Raw genomic sequence first — 26,308 nt, 5'->3', positions numbered from 1 at the left:
AGAATGATTCTAATTCTCAGATGAGCCTAGAGGCCTGGATGAGTTTTGAAAGCTAGGAGAAAGTTTTTTATAACAACCTAATTTAAATAACTTTAAGAAAAATATGTTTGGTTTTCATGAATGGATTCTTTTCATACTTAAGGTAAAAGCATCCACATAATTTTCCTTTCTTCTTTAGAATTTAAGTGTCTACAAAAAGGTGGGGAAGGGTAAACAAATTAAATTAAATACAGTTTTTCACACAACTGATATTGTCTTTCAATTTAATGAAGCACCAAAAAGTAACAGAAAACACAGAAAGAAGCAACTGAAAAATACATATATGCTAAAAAAAAAAGTAGAATATTTGATTTCAAACTTACCTTGCTCCTAAATTTTCAATGGTTATATATTCATCCTTTCTCACAACTTCAAACTGCAAGTGATGGGAAAAAAAAAAAGCCCTGAAGTAGTTCAATTTTCAAAATTTTTTAGTGTTACTTCTTAGCCTTAATGTTTGAAAGAAGACAGTGAGAATGAAACTATAGTGAATATACAAAAATAAAACAGAAGAAACAAGTTACAAACAATCTTAGTCAAATAGCAGAGCTGATCTCAAAACCCAGTTCTACTTTATATCACCATAGGATTTAAATGCCAAATCTAAAAGAGAAGATCATACCTAAACATAATATATATATACATTTTTTAAATTTTGGTTTACTTACTGATAAACTGAAAAATCAAGAAAACATTTTATTAAAATGAAATAGCAAAACCAAGACTAAAAAGGGTTTGGAAACACTGAAATTATTTTTAACCATATGTGGAACAGAATTAGATTATCATCCTCTGTGCATGATAGACTTTCCTCACTGGTATAGTCATGGCCTGTTTTGTCAGTTTCTGTGTGTGTGTGTGTGTGTTTTATTTTTTAAATTTTTTTACTCTTAAGTACCACTTAAATACTACTTTAGAGAAATCAACACAACAAAATGTTAGAGAGCTTAGTCACCATCAAAGAGAATATGACTAGGCTACTATTATTACGATTCCCAAATCTGTTCCAAGTCAAAAACATCATTCCAGTAAGAAAAACAAGAGAAAGATACTCACCAAAATTTTGACAATTCCAGGTACCTCACATTGCAGCATCCTTACCATGTCACCAGTACATCCTTCCTTTAAACATTTTTTTCCACTAAAACTCTATAAATTTCATCAATAGAAAACAATAATAACTTATCAATAGATAAAATAATATGAACAATAAAAATAGAAAAACCCATTGATGTGCAGAACTGATTATATAAAGTTAGAAGCAAATATTGCTAGATAGTAAAACAAAAGATGTGAACAAACACTTGAGAGTTAGCTGTTCAAAGACAGTCCATTACTTGTACCAGTGGATTTCTTACTTAAAATGTATAATCACACTTTTCCCTCTCATCATTTCTATTAATATTTCAAAATCTTTATATAGTTACATTATAAACTAAAATGAATTTGCTGCTCCCAGTGAAAGCAACTTCAAGCAAAATATACAAACTAAATAAGTACAAAAAGAAATACTGAATTTCTATTAGATAAGTGAAGATTTCAGCAGAAAAGAAAGAATAAAAATTTGAGTCCTCTGATCCTGACCTTGCTATTTCCTCTGGTTAATTTATTTAGTTTTCTTTTACTTGTCTTTCTAAAGTTGAGCAATACCAATTGCCCTAACAATCAAAGAAAGTGAAAAGTATTTACATACTGCTTAAAAAATGAATAACTGTGCCTTATATAATGATATTTGCAATGTACAATACAAGTTTATCTGTTAATCTTCACAACCTTATAAAGTAGGTATTACTATCCTCACTTTATGGCTTAGAAAAATGAGTTTCAGCCTAGCGTAAAAAAAACCTAGTAAGTGGTTCAATCTGGACTTGAACTCAGAACACTCAACTCCATATACAATTGCTTTATAAGCCTTTTCTGTGGTTTGCACAATGTAAACACTTTAGAATTAAACATTATAGACCCAATTTATGGCTGTTACCTCATTAAAGAGTAAATAAGTAACAGACTCAGGCATTCAATTTCTATTTTAATTTCAGTGGAAAAAATTCAATTTAGTTATATGATTTTAGGCAAATATAAATAATACTAATATATTTTGAAGGTTTTCTGTTTTTCTTTTTTTTTCCGGCCATACCATGCAGCTTGTGGGATCTTAGTTGCCTAAGCAGAGACTGAAGCCGAGGCCTGGTAGTGAAAGCACCAAGCCCCAAACACCAGACTGCCAGGGAATTCCCAGTAACACAAATATATTTTGGAAGGCTATGAAATGTATCACTGTTCTCTAGCCTTAAAACTACACAGTTGTCCTTTCTTTTTATTAAGCAATTCTATTCTTTGATTTTATGTCCTTTATGTGAATTTACTACAAAGACCTGTTTAATAAATGGTAATGATGACCAAATAGTGAGGAGAAAATATCAAAGAGAATAGGGAAAGAAAAATGGAGCGAGAAAGGAAGAGGAAGGATGTAGATAGAAAGAAATGAAGGGGAAAGAATAAAAAAGCAGGAAAGAGTAGAAGAAGATATGCTCTAGTAAAGTTTTAAAGGAAGTACAAATATAGTACCTGATCATTTTCACCTGGATATTTTAAATTCTTGAACTTTTTCCAACAAATTTTATGGAAGTAAACACAGCAGCTCTTACTGCACATTAACTGAAAAAATCCCTGGAGGAGAGTAAAAACTGTTGATAAGAGATAATAATCCATGCAGATAAAGAAAATATCACCTTAAGTCACTTTTTATTATTCTATAACTAGATGAGCTTGGCACTGAAAATTTATCAACAGATCACTGGTAATCAAAGAACTATAAAAATCATTTTTATATCATTAAAGACAAAAAATAGGCAGTAATTTGAATAAGTTAATATTTTTCATATGCTGTATACAACAAAATATCAGAAATTCAGTGAGTGACCTTTGTAGATGAACATGCTATCTGTTCATCAGAAGTTTTATATTTCTCTTTTCCTTCAGCCCCAATTCCATAGCATTATTTCCTAAAACTGCTTTGTCATCAATCACCAGACCCTAGATTGCTATATTGGTGATAAACAGCTTCTGAGCTACTGCGCTTGTGAATATTACAAAAGCACTAGCAAAGCCAATTCATTTTTTTAATTTATTATTGAAGGATAATTGCTTTACAGAATTTTGTTGTTTTCTGTCAAACCTCAACATGGATCAGCCACAGGTATACATATATCCTCTCCCTTTTGAACCTCCTTCCCATCTCCCGCCCCATCCCACCCCTTTAGATTGATACAGAGCCCCCGTTTGGGTTTCCTGAACCATACAGCAGAGTGAAGTAATTCAGAAAGAGAAAGATAAATATCATATTCTAATGCATATATACAGAATCTAGAAAAATGGTACTGAAGAATTTATTTACAGGGCAGCGATGGAGAAACAGACATAGAGAATAGACTTATGGACATGGGGAGAGGGGAGGAGAGGGTAAGATGTATGGAAAGAGTAACATGGAAACTTACATTACCATACATAACATAGATAGCCAACGGGAATTTGCTGTATGGCTCAGGAAACTCAAACAGGGGTTCTGTGCTAATTCATTTTTTTATTGACTCACAGGATATAAATAATTCCTAATCACAATGAATCCAAGCTTTTGAGATTTTCAAGTCAAACAACTTCTCAGCTGTAAGTACTTTTTAAAAGAATTAATTTATTTTAATTGGAGGCTAATTACTTTACAACATTGTAGTGGTTTTTGCCATACATTGACATGAATCAGCCATGAAAAGATGCTCAACATCACTCATTATCAGAGAAATGCAAATCAAAACCACAGTGAGGTACCATCTCACGCAGGTCAGAATGGCTGCTATCAAAAAGTCTACAAACAATAAATGAAGTACTTTTTAAAGAGTATTTAGATGAATGATAATATAACAATGTTCACCTAAGTTTAATTTTACAATTACATTTTTAAAACACTCGATTGATAATTTTAATACCTTATAATTGGTGTTCTTTAAAATGTCAGCTTCACAAGATCGCTCACAATCTAAATAACTGCAAATGGTCTGCTTCATTATATTACCCTCAGTTGTCCTGATGAAATTATTAAGAAGGTCCTAAATTTTAAAAATAAAAAATCTTATGAATCAGCAATAAAAAGACCACACATTTATATTAAGTTACAGGTTCATTTCATGCCCCTTTTTTGAAGGTGTTTTATGTTGTTGTTGTTGTTTTTAATAGTTATAGAACCTATTTCCCTCATTCAAAGTAAACAATACACAGAAGGGCCCTATACATGAAATACTAAATTTCTTCCTGAATACAAACACAGAGAAAGTGGAAAAAGTCTATATTTGAAGCTATATGTCTATTTTCCATTCTAACTCATAACAGCCAGTGGGTTCCTAACAAGAATTACCTTCTCTGATACAGAGAAACATCAAATTGCTGGAAACCCAGGAGAGTCCTTGCTAGAACTGGCCCCCAAGACACCATGTTGGCAGTGGGACTACTGTAGTGGTGCAACAGGCTGCTCAGCCAAATGGGCAGAGGAAGGGCCAGAAATATGTTTCCAGTGTTCAGAGTTACAATTTTAAATGCAATTTCCATATTTTAAAAATGCTGGCTAAAGGTTGTGAAACATATTATCAAGTCTAAGTTAAACAAGTCCTTAATACTGCCCCTCAGTGAGACATACCCATATATACGGAGGGTATACGACATGATAAAACCTCTATAGACTATTTTACGCACCAAGTCAGCATTCATAACATTTGTTTAATGACATTCAGAATTTTATGAAGAATAAAAATGTTTTAACCAAATCAACTAGAAATTTTTAAATGTCAAGAAATAAAGAAGCATCATCCAAGGACCTATCCACATGAAAGCAGTATATCCTATGAGGATAGCCAATAGTAAGTGCAGATGCTGAAATAGGACTCATAGTATGTATATAGCTACTATTGTTTCACATATCTAATGCTTAATATTTCAATACTAATCTACTGAGTTGCCCACCAAATCTGTTCCTTGTTCCTTACTTCTTATTTTCTGCCCCAGTCATTGATACTCACTCATTCAACGAACATTTACTGAGTGCCTGTTACGGGCTAGGTTGTTGTGAATGCTAGGAAATGTTAGATGTTAAGGATACTGCAGTGAACTTAGAAGGTCAATATATACTTAGTCCTCATGGAACTTACATCAAGCACATCTACCAAGATCTATTTAATTTTCAACCAGCAGGCTTGAAGTCATCCATCACATAGTTATTCCATCACCCTTTACATGCAATATATTAGCAAATACTGTTGAGACTTCTCCCAAATTACACTGCAAATTTTTCTATTTCTCTCTCCATTAGTACCTGTTCTACGTCTTACCTAGATTACTAACTATAACAACTGCCTAACTAGTCTCCCTTATCCCTGCCTACTATGCTCCAAAGCACCCTATAAAGAAGCAAAAGATCACGTCAATTTCTCGCTTAAAACTCTTCAGTGGCTTCCCACTACCTACCTTCCCACTACTTTCCCACTACCTTATTAAGACTGACATCAAGGTTCTGCAGAACTTACAGCATCTGAACCCAGTATACATATCCATCACTAGCCCATCTCTTCAAATTCATCTCTAGCCTCACTCCCTATAAAATTCACATGGTTTTATACTTCCAGTTCCTCAAACTTTCAAGTCCTGAGGGCCTTTTCCTACCCAATTCCATTTACCTAGAAAGTTGTTCCCCTACTCTTTACAGAGTTAGTTTCATTAGCAGTCTTGGGCTTCCAACTTAAATATCACCTCCCGGAAAGGCCTTTTCTAACCACTACACATAGACACACATACACTTTTATGCATGCTGCTGCTGCTAAGTCACTTCAGTCGTGTCTGACTCTGTGCAACCCCACAGATGGCAGCCCATCGGGCTCTGCCGTCCCTGGGATTCTCCAAGCAAGAACACTGGAGTGGGTTGCCATTTCCTTCTCCAATGCATGAAAGTGAAAAGTGAAAGTGAAGTCGCTCAGTCGTGTCCGACTCTTAGCGACCCCATGAACTGCAGCCTACCAGGCTCCTCCGTCCATGGGATTTTCCACGCAGCAGAGCTGGAGTGGGCTGCCATTGCCTTCTCCACATTTATGCATATATACATATAAATCTGGATACATGCAGGCATATAAGTCTGTGTCTACATTTCCTCCATTTTCTCTATCCCAGTCCCTTGTTTCTCTTTAAAACACTGATTACAACTTGCAACTATTTTATTAACTCCTCCTTTATCATAAATACAGAAACTATTCAAAGTCCTAAATTCTATAAACCATACTTTACTATAATTTAATTATAACACTCCAGTGTTTATAAAGCCTTAAATGATCTAGCTAACATTTACCTTTAACATTTACCTCTCAAGTGCAAGAAAAAAGGACAGGATATTATTTTATTTTAAAAGGAACATTCATAACAAGGAAACTCTTGGTAGATGATAGCTGAAATAATCATGGAAATTAAAAAATTCAACAGAAGGATAGAAACAAGAATCATGTTGAAAATAATAACAATATGAAGGTCACCACTCTACAAGGTTGCCAGCATCTCTATAAGTATGATCTTCTTTTAATAAGGTAAGTTCATCTCAGGAGACACATGAGGATAGGAGCAACTGGGGCAGGGCAGGCCTCTGGTGGTACTCACCTGGAATTTGTCACTGTCAGATAAAGGGTACAGGCCAGCCCTCTAAGTTTCCTTTAGAAACTAATCACAATGTCTGGGAAGTAGGACTTTTGGTGGACTCACAGCCATAGGTACCAATTAAAACAGATAGGAACATGCTGGCCTAGAGTGAGAGCAGGATCATGGACACACTCTGCTCTATTGTACATTAAACCTTTAGTTATTGAATTTTAGAGAAGTATAGGGAGAGAGGGCTGGAGGAGAGTACAGGACATTTGGAATGCAGCTGGTTACCCAAATTATTTTTGAGGCAGAAACTATTTTCCAAGTAGTATGGAAATATTTTAACATTATAATAACTAGTATGATAGCACTAGTGTATACTGGCTGAATACTAGCTCTATGCAAAAAGATGAAGTTAAGAAAATCTCCTAGAAAGTAGAAAAGACAAAAAATAAAAATTAGCATAGAAATAACAGTCAGAAATTCAGTCCAGGATGTCAAGCAGCTGAATAACAAACATCTCAAAAAGAAAAGAGAAAATGAAGAAGAAATAATCAAATAAATAAAAAATTAAATGTCCTAGCACCAAAAAAACATAAATTCAGAATACTAGGGATATACAGAATATCCTAAAAATTCCCAGAAAGAAAAAGATAGGTTACAAGCAAAAGATTGAGAATCAGAATGACATAAAATATCTCAAAAGTACTATTATTGGAAGCTAAACAATAATAGAAATATAATTTTAAAAATTAAAGAAAAATTATTTTCAACCTATAATTTTATACCCAGGCAAGATACAAGTAAAGTGTACAAAGGATAAATTATTTTGAGGCTTGAAAGGTCTCAAAAAATTTAACTCTCACGTAAATTCCCTTTCTAGGAAGCTGCTGGATGAAAGCTACTCCCCCAAAACAAGGGAGTACATCTAGAAAGAGGAAAACTTAATCCAAGAATAGGGGATTTACACAGGAGAGGGGTAAGGGTCTTCCCAGGAATAAGGGGAAACTCTAAGGCCAATTTAATAAAAACATGTACCTATTAATAGGATGGGGAATGGGAAGTGTGTGTGTGAAGGAGATGTGTAAGGAAATTACTAAACCCTCATCTTCCACAGTAGGAAATCAAAAGATGATACCTAAGATGGAGAATTTTTTTTAAATAGTGGTACAGCTTTTTAAAAGTACAGGCTAATATCAAAGGAAAATGCCTAGAGGGTTGAAATAAGTTATCTATATTCAGAAACTATAATTAGAAATGATGAACCACAGACTGTTAAAATCTTTCAATATACTTAAAAAACTGTATACATGTACTAGCTTGTATAAAACAAAAATAAAATTTGGATAAGAAAGAAAAATATTTTAAAAGGAGAAGGAACAGGAGAAAAACAAGCAAGACCAAGTAGGGGCTGCTTCAGGTAAACACAGAAATTCAATATTTTTTTTAATGCATAAAATTACTACTTAATATATTAAGTCAAAGTTAAAAGACATATGATCATCTCCCCAAACACCAAACATTATCTTACTTATTCTATTGATTACCGAGAGAGGTCTATTAAAATATTCCACTGTGACTGGGAAGTCTTCTAGTTCTCCTTTTAGTTCTACCAGTTTTTGTCACAAGTATTTTGAGGCTATATTATTAGGTATATAGAAACTTTGAGTTGTTAAAGATTCCTAGAAAAATTGAATTTCTTATTTTTATGAAACATCCTTCTTTAATCTGAGGAATGTATTTGGCCTTAAAGTCAGCTAAAATATAAGGATCCAGAAAGGTTTAAAGTAAAAGCTTGGAATAAGATACCTCACTCAAATGTTAACCAAGGGAAGCCTAATGTAGCTATTTTCATATTAAACAACTAAAAAGTGACCAATATGGCTTATTAGATGGGTAAAAATTACCCAAAAGGTAAAGAATATCCAGAGAGTGTGGGCTTCCCTGGTGTCTCAGATGGTAAAGAATCCACCCGCAATGTGGGAGACCTGGGTTCGATCCCTGGGTTGGGAAGAGCCCCTGGAGGAGGGCACAGCAACCACTCCAGTACTTTTGCCTGGAGAATCCCCATGGACAGAGAAGCCTGGGAAGCTACAGTCCATGGGGTCACAAAGAGTCGGACACAACTGAGCGGCTAAGCACGTGAGGGCAAAGAGCAATTCTTACACTCTGTCTTGAGAACATAAATCAGGACAAACTTTCTGGGAGGAAATGTGGAAATATACATGAATAACTTACACAAGTGTGTAAACACTTCACAATTCCACCTCTAGAAATTTACACCAAGGCAATGATGTGAGAAATAAAAAAAGATCACATTCTGTAACACTAAAAAACTAGAATGTTTAGGATAAACTAAATGTTCAATACCAGGGAATTGGTTAACCAAATTAAAGCACCGTTTATGATAGACTATGAAAAATTATACTTTCAATATACAATAATCTACTTGCTGACAAATTCACAATAATATATATTTTTACACTATAAATCAATGTATATAACATCACACCAATTTACTAAAAATAAAAAGTATTTATACATGTGTGTATGGAAATACATAAATGACAATTCTAACAATAGTTTTGCCATTTGAAGGAATATATGGATGAATTTTACTTTTATCTTTGGCATTTTCACATTTTTCAAGTTTTCTGAAGTGACCATTTAATACTTTTAAAATTTAAATCAACAACAAAACAATGACAAAATATAATTAGAAAAAATAAGTTAACTTACATTTATCTCTAACCATGTGAAGTATTGAACTAGTGCAACTTTTAATCTTCTTGTTATCTGGAAATGCTAACACATCCACTTCACTTCTCTCTACTTGTTGAATCATACTCACATTCTGTACCAGATAATGGAATCAAAGTTTTCTCATACAAAAAGCTAATGTCCAATAAAAGAATTATGTTTGCTATAGAATGACATAGCATAAACTGTACTTTATCAAAGATAATTCTGATTAGCCATAGATTAAATAATTTCTTACTTTAAAAGTTGTAGGTAAATCTTCATCTTCTGTAGGATCTATATCAAACCAATGATCATCTGTATCTCCTATTTCTTGTAAGCTTTTATGAAATTCTAGCAGTCCTCCATTATATCTGCAAAGCATTTTAAAAAGTTAATTTGAACAAGACTCTGTAACTAGCTTACCAATTAGACAACAGGCAACCCATTTGTGTGTGTGTGTGTGTGTGTAAGCAGGATAATGTCTAGCATGCTACAAAAATACAAATACTAGGACTCTCACCTATAATAGATTGGGATGAAATACAGGTAGAAGGGGAGGTAATAGATTATGTAGTAGCTCAAGCCTGAACAGTATGGGGGCCATGGTAATTAAAGGGGTTGTAGAGTTGGCTGGCTTTTGTTTACTGTCTTGGAAGCCTTGAAGAAAGAGTATGACCAGCACAGGTCAGCCAATGATTGACTCAGGACACAAGGAAACACAGAGGCCTCTGAGGGCAGCATTTAAAGAGACCCTCAGCTCTGACAGCCATAAAGATAATCTGTGCTGAAAATTGGGCCCAGATTTAACCACACAGTGGAAGAAACTGGCTACTACTATCAACTAAGGGTACTCTGTGAAAGTTAAAAGGCCTCTATGATAACATTTAAAGAAATCTGACCAACTCTAAAAATAAAGGCAGACCATGCTGAAAATAAGACCCAGTATTTAATCACAAGGATAGAACAACAGCAAAAACCAAAAGCACAGCCTCAACAAGACTATTATACTATCAGGACTCTGATATGGAATGAGTAGACCATGCAAATATCTGTACATCAGCTGAGGTACATGTCCCAAAAGATGATGCTCTTCTTCCTTCTCAAAATCCTCCCCGATCTCTGCTCATTGCCTAAATACTGAAAAATCTAGGATCAGGTACAAGCAAAGCCCAAGTGAAAAAAGAGGAAGAAAAGGCTTGTTCACCATAAGCATTGCAGACTTCACTACTTTGACTACTATGCAGTGGCAGGAATGTGTCTGGGAGTGGATCTTAAGAAAGCTAAACCAATGGTCAAATATATAGCTGGATAGGGAAATGTATACTGATATGGGGCAACTCTCCCATAATTCAGCATTTCCTGAATGTAAGGACATGAGAAGCCAATCCTAACATGTTGCTGAGGCTACTTGAAGCCGGGACACAACCAACGGCCTCTATAATAGTAAGTGAGATGAAACGTTGAAAATTTCTTGGCAGAGTATTAAGAAAGCTCAGGGAGGAAAAGATGGTAGAATGGACATAACACCATTGAATCCACTACCAGACAGGGTACCCTAGAAAGGTCCAGAGGACATTCCATTTTATTAATGCAGTAAGAAATACAGAGTAAGAAGGACATTTTGAGCAGCTCAGTGGTGGCTGTTCTCTATAGGCCAGGGACAAAAGGAAATGCTGCTGCCAGACGACTGGGTTTTCTAGTGTCAATGATTTGGAAAATGGATTTTCGATGCCCATCAATAAAGAAAATAAACAGTAGTTCACATATCTGAAGGAAGGACAGCAGTCCAGATTCTTTGACTCAGAGCTATGTTAATTCTCTCCACAGTATTAAAGGGATTTTGATTATCCTGACTTTCTGTGAAATATCACAGTGGCAAACTACATTGAGAACATCATGCTAATAAACAGGAAGCAGGACATCTTCTGGATAATAAAAACCAAGCACGCCAGAGGATGGAAGATCAGCCTTTCAAAGAATCAAGGAACTACCATATTAAGTGATGCTTTCAGGGATTCAACAGTTGGATCCAGCAGTAATCCTTCATAAGGATTTGCATAAGTAAATTTTTCCTAATTCATCTTTCAGACCTCAGCCAAACATTAATTCTTCAAGGAGACTTCTGATTCCCAAGAAACACACTGAAGTTCCAATAAGGACTTTGATTCTTTATTATATTTTTCTTCATAGCTCTTTATCACATTTCATAATTATTTAAATAACCGATTATTTTATTAAGGTCTATGAACCTTCACTATACTGTCAGTTAAACATGAGGAAAGAAACTGTTTTGTAAACCATTTTACCCCTAACACCTAGAGCAGTCTCTAACAAATGCTTAGAAATAAAATGATTGATTCTACAAATGGCTAAGGATATACATATTGGAGGGCTTCCTTGTTGGCTCAGTGGTAAAGAATCTGCTGGTCAAGAAGGAGATTCAAGTTCAGTCCCGCAGTTGGGAAGATCCCCTGGAGAAGGAAATGGCAACTCACTGTAGTATTTTTGCCTGGGAAATCCCATGGACAGAGGAGCCTGGCAGGCTACAGTCCATGGGGTTCCAAAAGAGTTGGATATGACTTAGTGACTAAACAGCATACATATGGGAAGTGAACAGATAGCCCATGTACATTCCTCTGTACCTAACTGTGTAATACCCAATACTCCTGGACTCAGAACTGGGACCCTTTCAATGTGTTATAAGCTCATTTATAACTTAAACAGCCATTCCAAGTGGTAATAATATTAATAACTATAATTATTATTTATTAAGAATAGTATTTTTGTGTCCTGAGCACTGAATTAATTACCTTAATAGGTGGGCACTGTTATTAGTTCCAAAGATTAGGCTTAGCAACATTAAATTTCCTAGGGTCGTATATCAGGTAAGTGATATAAAATGTATTTGAACTGGCCTATCAGACTCCAAAGCCTATGTTCCTAATGCCTATGCTATACCACCTTTTATTGCCATGGCCTGTTAAATTTGATATTTAATATTCTCAAGTACATTAATGAAATGATCTACAGAATCAGTGACAGAGAAAAAATCAATAGAGCACAAATGTCATGATCCCTGGTATATTGTGCAAACTTTATTCCCATTACATAATGCTGAAAGTTAACAGGCAAGAACTACCCATTAATTAAATTCTTACCTCTTCTGAGCACATCGAAGCAAACCACGACCAAAATAAACTAATGACATAAAGTTTTCACAAATTTCATTTTCTTGGATCACCATCTTCATCACTAGAAATTTATTCTCAGCTTCTATATAATCCTGTAGTAACATAAAACTAGGTTTGGCTGATGTAAAAACTATTTTTCCCTTTTACAATGAACAATTATTTGCCAGGCTAGAAAAGACAGAGCCGCTTGAATACTGATTCAGTCATTTGGTCATTTATTCACATGCCTATTTGTGGAATCTCTGTATATGACCCCATTAAAAATGTACTCAGTGCTTAATAAAACAGTTACAAAAGAACTTAAGGTCTTTCAGTGTTTCAAAGTGAAACATCAAAATAATAATCTTTATGTCTAAAATTGACAAATATTGCTAGCAAAAATAAGGGCTCTTCTAATGACTATGGGAACATAATTCTTCCTATTTTTTTTTCCTAATTGGAGCACAAATCTTCCTAATTTTTAAAATAGGAAATAGGTGACTTTTTGACCACACATATAGTCTCTTTTGGGGAAGGATCATCTTGATTATAGGCAATATATGTATAGAAGTAAAAGTCTGAATCAGTTCTAATAAATGTTTCAGTTACTATTATTAGAATAGGCACAATAGCCTCAGTCTCCCTGAGGGAAAAAAAGTGCTGCATGGCCTCATTTTAAAACATCCTCTAGCACAACACACTTCACAATAATTAGCATTATGTGAAATTATTTAAACTGGAAATGTTTTCAGTTTGGTGCTTATTAAATTCTACTTCACCTAATTAACAAGTTAGACTTCTTTATGAAACCAAGAAGAGAGTATAAATTTAAGAATACAAAAAATAAAAAGAGATATCAAGGCTGAAATTGAGAAATCATTAAAAATAAGCAAAAGAAAATGTTAAATTTGTAAGGACCCTTAGAGATCAGCTAGTTAACTCCTAGATTTTTACTTTTGCACTTCACTTTCTTTGATGAAGAACTGAGGTCAAATTCATATTTTATGTAAGAGGGTAAGATAAAACCCAGAGAAATTAAACTACATACTACACTAGAAAATGGATTAAAATGTATAAATGAAACAAGCGAAACAAAATTTTCTATTTTATACAAATGGTAAGTATTTCAAGGCTATAAGCTTATATTAAGTTTATCTTATCGATATTTTTAGTTTCACAAAACAGTCTCTGGCAGAAAGCTAAATACATGACAGAAAAGTCATGGAATGGTTTCAGTTTTCAGAGAATTTTTTTTTTAAATCAACATTTAAACTTACTAAAATGAAGTCAAAGTATGTGAAAAGATTTATTTGTAATGGGCAAATAACACGTGCTACATACCTCTTTCTTTCCTCTTTCAGTGAGTGCTACTCCATACAAAAACAGTAATGTCAGGTAATAACCAATATTAATCTGATGTGCCTAAAAATATAAAATATACCTTAGTTGATTATTTAGACTATGCTACTTCTCAGTATAGAAAGCTTAATTAAGTACCCTAGGCCTATTTAATAACCATTAAAAGGAGCTAAATTATCATTTTATTATCAATCATCTAATAATCACTACCGAATTCATTTTGGATGTATTTAATAATTAGACCCAGAAGAAAGACAGTTAATAATATCAAAATAAAACATTAGAGTTTGAGCAAAAAAAATAAAAGCAAATGCCATCAATATTTATTATACTAAAACTTTCCAAAAAGTTCTAATTCTCCATTTTTCTCATTGTATTTTAGGTGAAGAACACTCTGTTGTTGTTGTTGTTGTTGTTGTTGTTGTTGTTGTTGTTATGTTAGTCACTCAGTTGTGTCCAACTTTTTGCAACCCCTGGACTGTAGCCCACCAGGGTCCTCTGTCCATGGATTCTCCAGGCAAGAATACTGGAATGAGTTGCCATTTCCTTCTACAGGGGATCTTCCTGACCCAGGGATTGAACCCATGCCTCCTGCATTACAGGCAGGTTTTCTACCATATGAGCCACCAGGGAAGCCCCTAGAAACACTTTAGATAATACCCAAGTATCTACCATACAGCTTAAAAAGCACAAGGATCTCTTATCAAAGTTTTTTACTGTTCATGGGTGGTTTTGTTATAATACTGGAGTGGGGTGCCATTGCCTTCTCCGTTATAAAACAAAACTTTGTTATAAACAAAGTTTATCACTTATTTAATGAAAAATTGAAACACAAATATTTCCTTCATGTTCTCCTTAAGAGGACCTTCCTGACCCAGAGCTCAAGCCCACGGCTTTTGTCTCCTGCATTGGCAGGCAGGTTCTTTACCACTAGTGCCGCCTGGAAAGCCCTTATTTAAAAACAGCCTAGGCCAAATTAGAGATGGAGAATAGATTGGGGGTTAGGAAGAGTGAGGATGGTAAAAGGTATATGTGACTATAAAGGGGCAGCAAAAGATTTTCATGGTGATGATATAGCTCTTTTATCATGATTGCAGCAGTGGCTACAAACATATACACTTATGACAAAACGGCAGACACCGATACACACCTGTACATAAAAAACCTTATCATATCTGGTCTGAGAATGTTATCCTTTGAAAGGCCTGCTTGCAAGTCTGACCCTTGGCTGGTGTCTGGAAATCTGGATTTCAACAGTGTTCCCATTGTCCTCCAACAGGGGTGGCTCACTGTGGTTAGACTGTGTCAGAGATGCAACTTATGCTGAACATCAGGAAGTTTCTTCTGTGAGTCTGGAATTTTGTTACAGTTTAGACAGAGTATCAGAGAAGGCAATGGTACCCCACTCCAGTACTCTTGCCTGGAAAATACCATGGATGGAGGAGCCTGGTAGGCTGCAGTCCATGGGGTCGCTAAGAGTCGGACACAACTGAGCGACTTCACTTTCACTTTTCACTTTCATGTATTGGAGGAGGAAATGGCAACCCACTCCAGTATTCTTCCCTGGAGAATCCCAGGGACGGGGGAGCCTGGTAGGCCGCCGTCTATGGGGTCACACAGAGTCGGACACGACTGAAGCAACTTAGCAGCAGCAGCAGTATATATATCACTTCTTAGAACATGTCCTGAAAGTCCTAAAAAAAAGATCATTTTTCATTAAAAAAAAAAAAAAAGATCATTTTTCCATCTCTGTGTACACTATTATAATATGGGAGTGCTGTCTTAGGCTGCTTTGTTTGATGTCCGGGTAGTCCTTCCTTGAAGATAACTCTAATCCATCTTCTACATGTATGCAAAACTTAGTTTACTTTACTGACCCAATTATTCAAAGAACTGCCTTTTCCTTTTATGTCCTATTCTATTGGTTCTTATTTTTGAAGCAATGTTTACATTTCCTCAGATTTTTCTCTATTTCTAAAGTATCATTTGACCTCGAATGCATGTCTTGTCAATTGTATCTCACATGATTACACAGATAAAAGACGTTCTAATTTTTACAAATACAGAAATATCAGTAGAATTACGTATATAAAGGATAAACAAAAGTTCCTATTGTATAGTACAAGGAACTGTACTCAATATCCTGAGATAAATCATAACGGAAAAGAATATAAAAAAGTATATATAACCAAATCATTTTGCTGTACAACAGAAATTAACACACTGTAAAATAACTATACTTGAATTAAAGAAAGAAATATCAGTAAAAAGAAGAGATGTCTATTAATTAGGAGGAAAGGAAGAAGCAGTTTTTGAAGTTCATATCTCGTGTCTAACTGGGAAAGCCCATTTACACTAGTTCAAGGTTCTCTATTTAAGATGAACAATTTTATGGTAGGAAAAGAAACTAGAATAGGCTCATTAAAAAGTACATGAGGTCATGAGAAAGTACAAGACAAATGCAAGAAATCAATTTATATGTATTTCTAGAGGTAAGTAAGGAAAATACAAATTGGCCTACACCTTAAAATAAGCATATACTGGATGCTCTCTCATTGAAAAATGCTGTCAAATCCACCATTTCAAACTTCCAAAAGAAAATACTTACAGTATAATTAGTAGCTTGAATGTTCCTAAGTGCTGCTTCCAGTCGTGTCATTAAGAAACGTAAGGTCAAAGCAGGAACAATTTCCTCCCCATTCTGGCTATTGGCTGCAACTTCTCTCTGTGAAAAATAATTTGGTCAAAAATTTCCTTAAGTTACAACAAATATCAACATTTATTTTTATTAAACAAATAATATACACTCATCATAGGAAATCTAAAGAATAAAGAGGCCTTAAAATATCCACACAACCTAGATAAAACTGTTCTTATATTTGCTTGTTTTTAAGGATTTGACAAATCTTTATAACTACTTCCTAAAAATACTAAATACCAACTTTGCAAAAGAATCAGTAATGCCCACTCCTACTTCAGGGGAAAGTCATAATCCCACTTCCTTCTGATACCTTCTATTCTCTAACATAGCTAAAAACTTCTTTCCAGCCCTAAAACTCTAGTACGCAGGAAGGTTGCTTTAAAAATACCAACACCAGGGCAAATCATCTTATGCTGTCACCTAATTAAAACCAAGTTAATATATAAATTATGTACCATAGTTTGTTACTTACATGGATGAAATAAAGGAAGACCTATGTCTTATCTTTGTGTCCATTCCCCAATGCTTTGTACCCCAAAGTGCTTGGCTTAAATTACATTCTTTGTTTAATGATTTACTACTATCTATGGGGGAAATTTAATCTATACTTTAACTCAGTTTCCAGTTTCCAATATTCTCCTGTTCTTCTCCTAGGTTAACGAGATACTTTACTTCAGTCTCCATAACATTCAATTTTCTCTATCAAAACACATCCCTAGATAAAATAATACAGCATCATCTTTTTAAATAGCATCTACACATTGACAGTTTTCAAATTTATATTTTGAGCTCAGAACTATCATCTGAATTTCAGACTCATCTATCCAACTATATACTCAAGAATATCTCTTGAATCTGAAAAGGTATATAAAATATAACACTGAAGCTCTACCTTTGCCAAACAGTTTATGTAGTTTCACAGCAATACTCTCAATCAGAACTTTAAAAAGCTGGATAAAGTACAATTTTTTTTTTTTTTTAATTTTGAAAGCAATGGACTACCAAGGCACGAAAATCTATGGGGCCAACGTGCAAGAGAGGAGGAAGGCCAAGAGACAAGAGACTGATTTTGCAGCCACTTTTTTTTCTTAATGCAACTGCTGTATTCAGTTGTGGCTGAGAGGTTGAAATGCTAGGCAAAGCTTTCAGCAAAGTTGCAGAGCTAGGAGGGAAATTGGGAGTGTATGACCTACCAAGGAACAGGGTCCCTGGTAAACACCTTATTCTTTTGGTTAGAATCCTGAAGAAATTTACCCTTAGAGTAAAAGTGTCTGTTTTGCTTCCAATTGGAAGCAGACCCTAACACAAAGATATGCAGGTACTTTATTTGAGAGGTGCAGAGAACAATGGTAGTGGAGTGAAGAAGGAAATCAGGGAAGAGAAAGCAGGCTTTAAATTAACAGGTGTGTTATTAAGCTAGTTACCACAGTGGCTGACTAGGGTTAATACAACAGAAACCATTGAAAAATTCAACCTCAGCGTTATTCAACTTAAGGAGAGAGAGAACTGGGATTTTTTTATATAGTAATTCCTAAGGCTTATTGATAGTGTGCTTTCTGAGGTCAGGGAGAGACCTAATTCCTTGAGATCTCTAAAATTCTGTGAGAATTATAGCTTTCTGCAGTTCCAGGTGGCACAGTGGTAAAGAATATTTTTGCCAATGAAGCAGACTCAGGACACGTGGGTTCAATCCCTGGGTGGGTAGATCCTAAGAAACGGCAACCTGCTCACAGTATTCTTCCTGGAAAATCCCATGGACAGATAAGACTGCTGGGCTACAGTCCATGGGGTTGCAAAGAGTTGAACATGACTGAGTGACTAAGCACGTATGCATGCAGTTTCAGGAAAAAAAAAAATAAAAGCCTGAAACATAGAGATGTAGATATTGAAAATTAGAAACTGTCCAGAGTATACTGAAATGATTCAAGGGGCCAAGGAGTATGGGCAGGGCATCAACAGTGTCTGCTACAAAGGGTAAGCCACAAACAGATACTTCATAGAACAGAAGTGAAACTTCAAATCATCTCAATCCCTAGCTGAATTAAGTGATCTGTAAGAAAAGCACAAATAATCATTACTAAGAAAGATTCTGCCTTGTTTTTCTAGTTCTTCTCAAAAGAAGGCTGCCTGAAACCAACCCAGGCAGCCATTATAAGTAGCAGAATTCTGTACTGACTTACAATAAACATATTTCAGGTGAACAACATAGTGATTTGACATTTTTCTTATGACATCCTCATAAAATGATGACTGCAATAACACCAGTTACCATTCATCATTATACCACTCACCACTGTACCAGTTATAATATTATTGACTATATTCCTTAGGTGTATATTATATCCCCTTGACTTATTTATCTTACAGCTGTAAGTCTGTATCTCTTAATCCCCTTTAGACAAAATAGATGATTATGGAATTTGTATTGAAGCTTTCATGTTCATTTATTTATTAGTTTGGTTATTTTTGCCTTTTTTCTAACATTCTTACCAGGCTTTTGTTTTATTCTATTTCATTATATTCGGCTATCTTTATTCTTTTTTTAAACTCTGCTTTTAATTTGCTGTTCTTTCTTCAAACTCTTGAATTTTGTTTAGATGACTGGTATTCAACCTTACTTCTTTTTCTACTATATGCATTTCAAGCTACAAATAATCCTTGCAGCACAGCTTTTATCTAATAACACAAATTATGATACACGTTTTTCATATATTTTAGTTCCAAAATGTATCTAATGTCCAATATGCTGGCTTCCTTGACCCCTAGATTAACTAGATTAGAGGTATATATCTTAATTTAAGAACAATGATTTTCTAGTCTGTATATCTGTAACTAATTTCTAAATCAATTGTACAAATGTTAGAGAACATGCTCTGCATGTTTTGATTCTTTGAAATTTGAAGAGACTTGCTTTATGAACTAGCACATGGTCAATTTTTATAAATATTCTATGTGCATTTAAAAAGAATATATTTCTTGTCACTGTTGGGTTCAATGTTACATATATATAAATGAATTACACCAAATAAATTAGACTAAGTTTGCTACAGTTCTACTAGCTTTGTGTTCATGTTCTATCACTTATTAAGACAGCTGTGTTACAATCTCCCTCTGGGACTGCTGATTGGTTCATTTCCCCTTTAGTATTATCAATTCTTGTTATCTTATACAAAAAATTCCTGAATATATTTGGGTCTACTTCTGGAATTTCTCTTCTATTTTCCAGACTTGTCTGTAGAGTCAAGAGCAAGTAACACAATCTTTTAGTTATTAGAGCTTCATAGTAAGTTAAAACTGGCAAACTCCCAGCCCTTTGTTTCAACAATGCTTTAATAATTTTCTTGGCTATTCTTCCTTTAATTTCTGATTTGAATTTTAGAATTAGCTTTCAGTAAATAGAAAACCCTCTTGTTATTTTTCTTGGAATTTTGTGATATTTGTAAATTTTAATTTCAGGAAAATTGGCATCTCTGTCACACTGTGTCTTCCTATATCTATTGCTTCCCATTCAGGTCTTCATATCTTACTTTTTAATAGAGTCTTAGAAATTTTTACTTATTGTTTTAATATAGTATTTATTTCTAAACTTAAATGTGAAAAAATAGGTGTTTCGGGGTACCTGCTACAATGTAAATTCCCAGAGCTACCCCCAGAGATTTTCATTCTTTGAGACTAGTATGCAGGTCAGAACAGGTTCATGTAAGTGGCTTAGAAAAAACTTTGAGAAACACCAATTTATTTCTTGTGTACTTGTTTTCCTGGGTATTTTATCCTTTTTGTTGCTATCAGAAGTACTTTTCTTTCCTTCTTACCTTCTAATTGGCTATTGTTTATATAATAAAGGCTGCTGCTGCTGCTAAGTCGCTTCAGTCGTGTCCAACTCTGTGCGACCCCAGAGACGGCAGCCCACCAGGCTCCCCCATCCCTGGGATTCTCCAGGCAAGAACACTGCAGTGGGTTGCCATTTCCTTCTCCAATGCATGAAAGTGAAACGTGAAAGTGAAGTCACTCAGTCGTGTCCGACTCTTCGCGACCCCAGAGACGGCAGCCCACCAGACTCCTCCATCCATGGAATTTTCCAGGCAAGAGTACTGGAGTGGGGTGCCATTGCTACTGATTTATATTTCATATTGTGGTTTCTAGGTGATTTTCAAAAGATGAGAGGGAAAAAGTGGCATTATTACATCAATTTCAAACCAGAATTCATATTTGTGGTATATTACCTCAGTTAAGGTTAAAATTATACATAAAGTCTTTGGATATTTTTAGAGCTTTTTTGAATCTTTAATCATAATAGTATTAATTTGTTTCATGGAAATAATTAATAATATATTCTTTCACAGAAAAAGTAAATGTGGCCTTTTTAGTACACCTATGGTGTTCTGTCTCCTTCCCCCAATTAACTGTCACAAAGAAGAGTAGATAATCATTTTCTTTAACTTTGGGAAATTTTATTAATTTACAAACTGATGGCTATCTTGTGTCAAAAGCTTCACAAATTATCTAGAAAAACTATAAGATGCAAATCAACAATCTATTCTCTAGAATATTTATCTCATTAAAAATCCAGAAGTCTTATTATTTTCTTTATATTTTATATTTTTAAAAAGCCATCAATATTTTACAAATTTGGAGAACTGAAAGCAGTTCCCTCTTCCAGAATTGTATGTTTCCCATTATTAGAATTCAGCCCTAGACCTTATAAGCTACTAACAGCTTATAAGCTACTAACCCACATCCTTACTATTATTCTTGAAAGGCTAGCATCAACTTTATTTAATTAATAAAAGTCTAAGCTGAAACCAAAGCCCTTCTTAAGGTGTAAGATAGTTTCAAGAACTTAGTGTCACTGTTACGGTAAAGAAATAATGAAAGAAAGGGAAGGAAGAGGATGGAAAGAGGAAAGGAAGAGAGAGAATGAGAAAGGACGGGAGGGAGGGAGGAAGGGTCATTGTAAAGTAATAAGAGATACAAATATTGATCTGTCCCCAGTTCCTGCCAATACTTGGTCTTTGACTCTGGTTCTAGGCACACAGCTCCTGAAACCCTTGGAATTTCCTGAATGACAGGGAAGACAGTGCCTTTTGTTCTAAAGTGGTAACTCTTGGTGGGCTTCTGGACGGACACTTGGGCACCAGATAGATCAAGCCTGATTAGAAATTTGGAACTTTTAGCACCATACCCCTAAAGAGGGGAGGGAAGCTGGAAGGTAAATTAATAATTAATACATCAACATACCTACATGATGAAGTCCCTATAAAAATTCTAAGACTATGGGGTTTGAAGAACTTCCAGTTTGTACATGCCAGGAGAATGGTGAACCCCAACTCCAAAAGGAGAGAAGTTCCTGAACTTGAGACCCTTCCTTGCCCTATGTACCTCTTCATGTGATTGTTCAGCTGTATCCTCTATAAATCACATCCTTTATCATGTAATTAACTGGTAAATGTGTTTCCCTGAGTTTTGTGAGCTGTTCTAGCAAATTACTGCACTCAAAAGGGATCATGGCTAAGAATACAAGTGTTCACTGACTGGCCAATGGATAGCCAGCCAGTCAGAAGTACTGGGAAAATCGAAGACAGGTGATTGGCATCTGAAGGGGAGGAGTCTTAGACTGGGCTCTTAAATTGCGGGATTGGATGCTAACTCTAGGTCGATAGTGTCAGAACTGAAGTGACTTGTAAGACACCCAGAGGATGCTGGAGAATTGACGGGCGTGGGACTAAACCCACACATTTAGTGTCAGAAGTGGTGTGAGTATGACCGTAGTGTGACAGTCAAGGAACACAGTGTGTCACATATAGAGAGCTATACTTCTGCCCCAAATACCAAATTATTATCTTACCTGCATAGTTTGGAAGGAAAAATCTTCTTGTAAGAACTTCTTGACGTGAGGAACCACACCTTTTGGTAGAGTGTTAATTGCATTCAATAATTTCTTCACTTCTAATAGTAGGTTAACAGGGACAAGATCAGTAGGTGTGTCCTTTTCCTGTTTGTCCTAGACAACATTTTTTAAATTTACACAATTATTCATGATCTTATTTACTTCAGTATTAAAACCAGTTGATGTATTTTTTTAAAAGTAACTTTCCACGCTATATGTGATCACTTTGAAAGACTACAGAAAATCCCCATAAGACATTCTCTCTGTTCTCAAGGAATGTAAAACATAGCCAGAAGTTTAAGATCAAAACTTAAGAAGCTTTAATCTAGGGAAGGCCATTATAAACACATTTATAAGTTATAAACAAAGCATAGATTCAAAGATGGGAATAATTATATCTTTTTTTATTGTGGCAGGATGGGAAACATGAATGATTTTAGGCTTAAATGTGAGTTAAGCCTCAAGAAATGATTGCCCTTGAGAAATACACAGCATGTAGTGAATTCGTCCATTTAAAGGCATAAAAAATGCTGTTTAAAATATCAAATAGGTTATTCTACAAAATAATATGAAAACTATCTCCGATGATAGTGCTTTTTACATTATGTGACTAATGATTCAGCTACTACATATAGCAATTTGAAAATGAATGCAGTTGTAATACTTTATAAATAATTAGACTAATATAATCTACACCTAACCTCAATTCAGTCAGAGCTAAATAAATAGTAATAATCTTGGGATTTCAGGAACTGATACTTATAGACTTAATAAAGCTGTAATTAACGGTTAACTGATGGCCACATAGTCAAGTCTTGCTGAATTTTCTATTAACATCAATTGTGAGAAACGAGTGGGCAACAGAAATGAATAAATGTCCTGGAATGGATGGATGATGGCCTTCCTTCAAACCTTAACAAGATACCACAGTTCTTACACCCTGCTGAAACTTTGGGATTATGAATATGCAGCCATTGACCTATGTATATAAAAACATTTTTACTGCAGAGGCCATGTAGAGTCATTGAGAAGGCAAAATAGTCACTGGTATGGGGTGACTCTGACTGCCAGGTTTCTAACACCTGGAACTACCCAGAAAAAAAATAAGGTCCAATGCAGGACTACTCCTCCTCCTCCTCTCCCCTTCTGGGTTTGAGTCTTAAATTGAGATTCCTTCACCACCTACAATACCAAACAAATACATCTTGCATTTTATGGTACATTTCATTATATTTACATCCAAAAATGTAGCAACTGTCAACAGTTTGTTAAATCTCAGTAAAGAATATATGTCTTCACTGTATTCTTACAATTCCTTGGTAGGTATGAAATAATTCAAAAAGTAAATTTAAAAAAGCTTCTAAAAAATAACCAAACAAACCTTTACAAAGAATGATCATTGTCAACAGTGCATGTATTTCAAAGTAAAGAACAATTCTGCAGTCAAAAGTCATTGCAGAATCATCTAAGACTAATTACCAAATTGGCACACAAGTAAGATCATGGCATGAATAAAATTTTTTCAACAGGAAATACTATAAGCTTCATGTTTGTTAAACAATCGTATTATTAACACAATTATAATTTTTAAGTTGTCAAAATTGTTGGACTCAATCTATTTTTGCAAAATAGATTTAGCATCTAAGCCAAATTCAACTTAAACTTTCTACCTCCTTTGCCTATGTATTCAGAAATCTGTACCTAGAAATGGCTTTTCTAGATCAAGTCCCCTTAGTCCAAGTGTACATCTCTTGGTATATTTGCATATGTTGTATTTTCTCTGCAACGTTCTTTTAATAACCTTCAGTTCAGTTCAGTTCCTCACTCGTGTCTGACTCTTTGTGACCCGATGAATCGCAGCACGCCAGGCCTCCCTGTCCATCACCCCCTCCTGCAATTCACTCAGACTCACATCCATCAAGTCAGTGACGCATCCAGCCATCTCATCCTCTGTCATCCCCTTCTCCTCCTGCCCCCAATCCCTCCCAGCATCAGAGTCTTTTCCAATGAGTCAACTCTTCGCATGAGGTGGCCAAAGTATTGGAGTTTCAGCTTTAGCATCATTCCTTCCAAGGAAATCCCAGGGCTGATCTCCTTCAGAATGGACTGGTTGGATCTCCTTGCAGTCCAAGGGACTCTCAAGAGTCTTCCCCAACAACACAGCTCAAAAGCATCAATTCTTTGGTGCTCAGCTTTCTTCACAGTCCACCTCTCACATCCATACATGACTACTGGAAAAACCATAGCCTTGACTAGACGGACCTTTGTTGGCAAAGTAATGTCTCTGCTTTTGAATATACTATCTAGGTTGGTCATAACTTTTCTTCCAAGGAGTAAGCGTCTTTTAATTTCATGGCTGCAGTCACCATCTACAGTGATTTTGGAGCCCAGAAAAATAAAGTCTGACACTGTTTCCACTGTTTCCCCATCTATTTCCCATGAAGTGATGGGACCAGATGCCATGATCTTCATTTTCTGAATGTTGAGCTTTACGCCAACTTTTTCACTCTCCTCTTTCACTTTCATCAAGAGGCTTTTTAGTTCCTCTTCACTTTCTGCCATAAGGGTGGTGTCATCTGCATATCTGAGGTTATTTATATTTCTTCCGGCAATCTTGATTCCAGCTTGTGCTTCTTCCAGCCTAGCGTTTCTCATGATGTATTCTGCATATAAGTTAAATAAGCAGGGTGACAATATACAGCCTTGACGTGCTCCTTTTCCCATTTGGAACCAGTCTGTTGTTCCATGTCCAGTTCTAATTGTTGCTTCCTGACCTGCATATAAGTTTCTCAAGAGGCAGGTCAGGTGCTCTGGTATTCCTATCTCTTTAAGAATTTTCCACAGTTTGCTGTGATCCACACAGTCAAAGGCTTTGGCATAGTCAATAAAGCAGAAGTAAATGTTTTTCTGGAACTCTCTTGCTTTTTCCATGATCCAGTGGCTGTTGGCAATTTGATCTCTGGTTCCTCTGCCTTTTCTAAAACCAGCTTGAACATCTGGAAATTCACAGTTCACATATTGCTGAAGCCTGGCTTGGAGAATTTTGAGCATTACTTTACTAGCATGTCAGATGAGTGCAATTGTGCAGTAGTTTGAGCATTCTTTGGCATTACCTTTCTTTGGGACTGGAATGAAAACTGACCTTTTCCAGTCCTGTGGCCACTGCTGAGTTTTCTAAATTTGCTGGCATATTGAGCGCAACACTTTCACAGCATCATCTTTCAGGATTTGAAATAGCTCAACTGGGATTCCATCACCTCCACTAGCTTTGTTTGTAGTGATGCTTTCTAGGCCCACTTGACTTCACATTCCAGGATGTCTGGCTCTAGGTGAGTGATCACACCATCGTGATTATATGAGTTGTGAAGATCTTTTTTGTGCAAGTGAATACTATAGCTATGTTAATATATTTTTCTAAGTTACCAGACAACTTTTATAAACTTTATTAACAAGTGGACATCATTCATTGTATAAAGCTATGTAGAAGGTAAAAATTGCATTAAAAAGAATCTATCAAACAAATCTCTCTCATCAAGGTTTCACTAATTATAAATACATATGGCATTCACAAATGTGTCTGTATCTTTTAATCTACTATAAAGTCTATTGTTGCTGGTAACAAGCACTTTATATTAGTGTATCATTAAGTTATTCATTTAGAACTGGAGGTTCTGACAGTAACAATAAAAACAGGAAAAAGAATTAACTTCCAAAACAAATCAATGAAATTTCTTACTAAATAAA

General features: G+C 35.2%; 1 protein-coding gene across 4 annotated transcripts in view; it reads right to left on the bottom strand.

Annotated features, from left to right (window-relative positions):
* DZIP3 (DAZ interacting zinc finger protein 3) overlaps positions 1-26,308 on the bottom strand; it is a 116,325-nt gene that overhangs the window by 69,315 nt on the left and 20,702 nt on the right. For all 4 annotated transcript variants that reach the window (XM_018063563.1, XM_018063737.1, XM_018063598.1 and 1 more), the window contains exons 5-13: positions 22,523-22,678; positions 16,585-16,701; positions 13,959-14,039; positions 12,606-12,730; positions 9,704-9,818; positions 4,023-4,142; positions 2,608-2,709; positions 1,096-1,188; positions 363-415 (exon numbers count right to left, since the gene is read on the bottom strand). In XM_018063563.1, the coding sequence (XP_017919052.1) occupies positions 363-415; positions 1,096-1,188; positions 2,608-2,709; positions 4,023-4,142; positions 9,704-9,818; positions 12,606-12,730; positions 13,959-14,039; positions 16,585-16,701; positions 22,523-22,678 (962 nt within the window). The remainder of the gene's footprint in view (positions 1-362; positions 416-1,095; positions 1,189-2,607; positions 2,710-4,022; positions 4,143-9,703; positions 9,819-12,605; positions 12,731-13,958; positions 14,040-16,584; positions 16,702-22,522; positions 22,679-26,308) is intronic.

Source organism: Capra hircus, chromosome 1, assembly GCF_001704415.2.
Source record: "Capra hircus breed San Clemente chromosome 1, ASM170441v1, whole genome shotgun sequence".
NCBI classification, from domain to species: domain Eukaryota; kingdom Metazoa; phylum Chordata; class Mammalia; order Artiodactyla; family Bovidae; genus Capra; species Capra hircus.
Note: the sequence above shows the minus strand (reverse complement) of the source record. Positions and strands in the feature narration are given on the sequence as shown.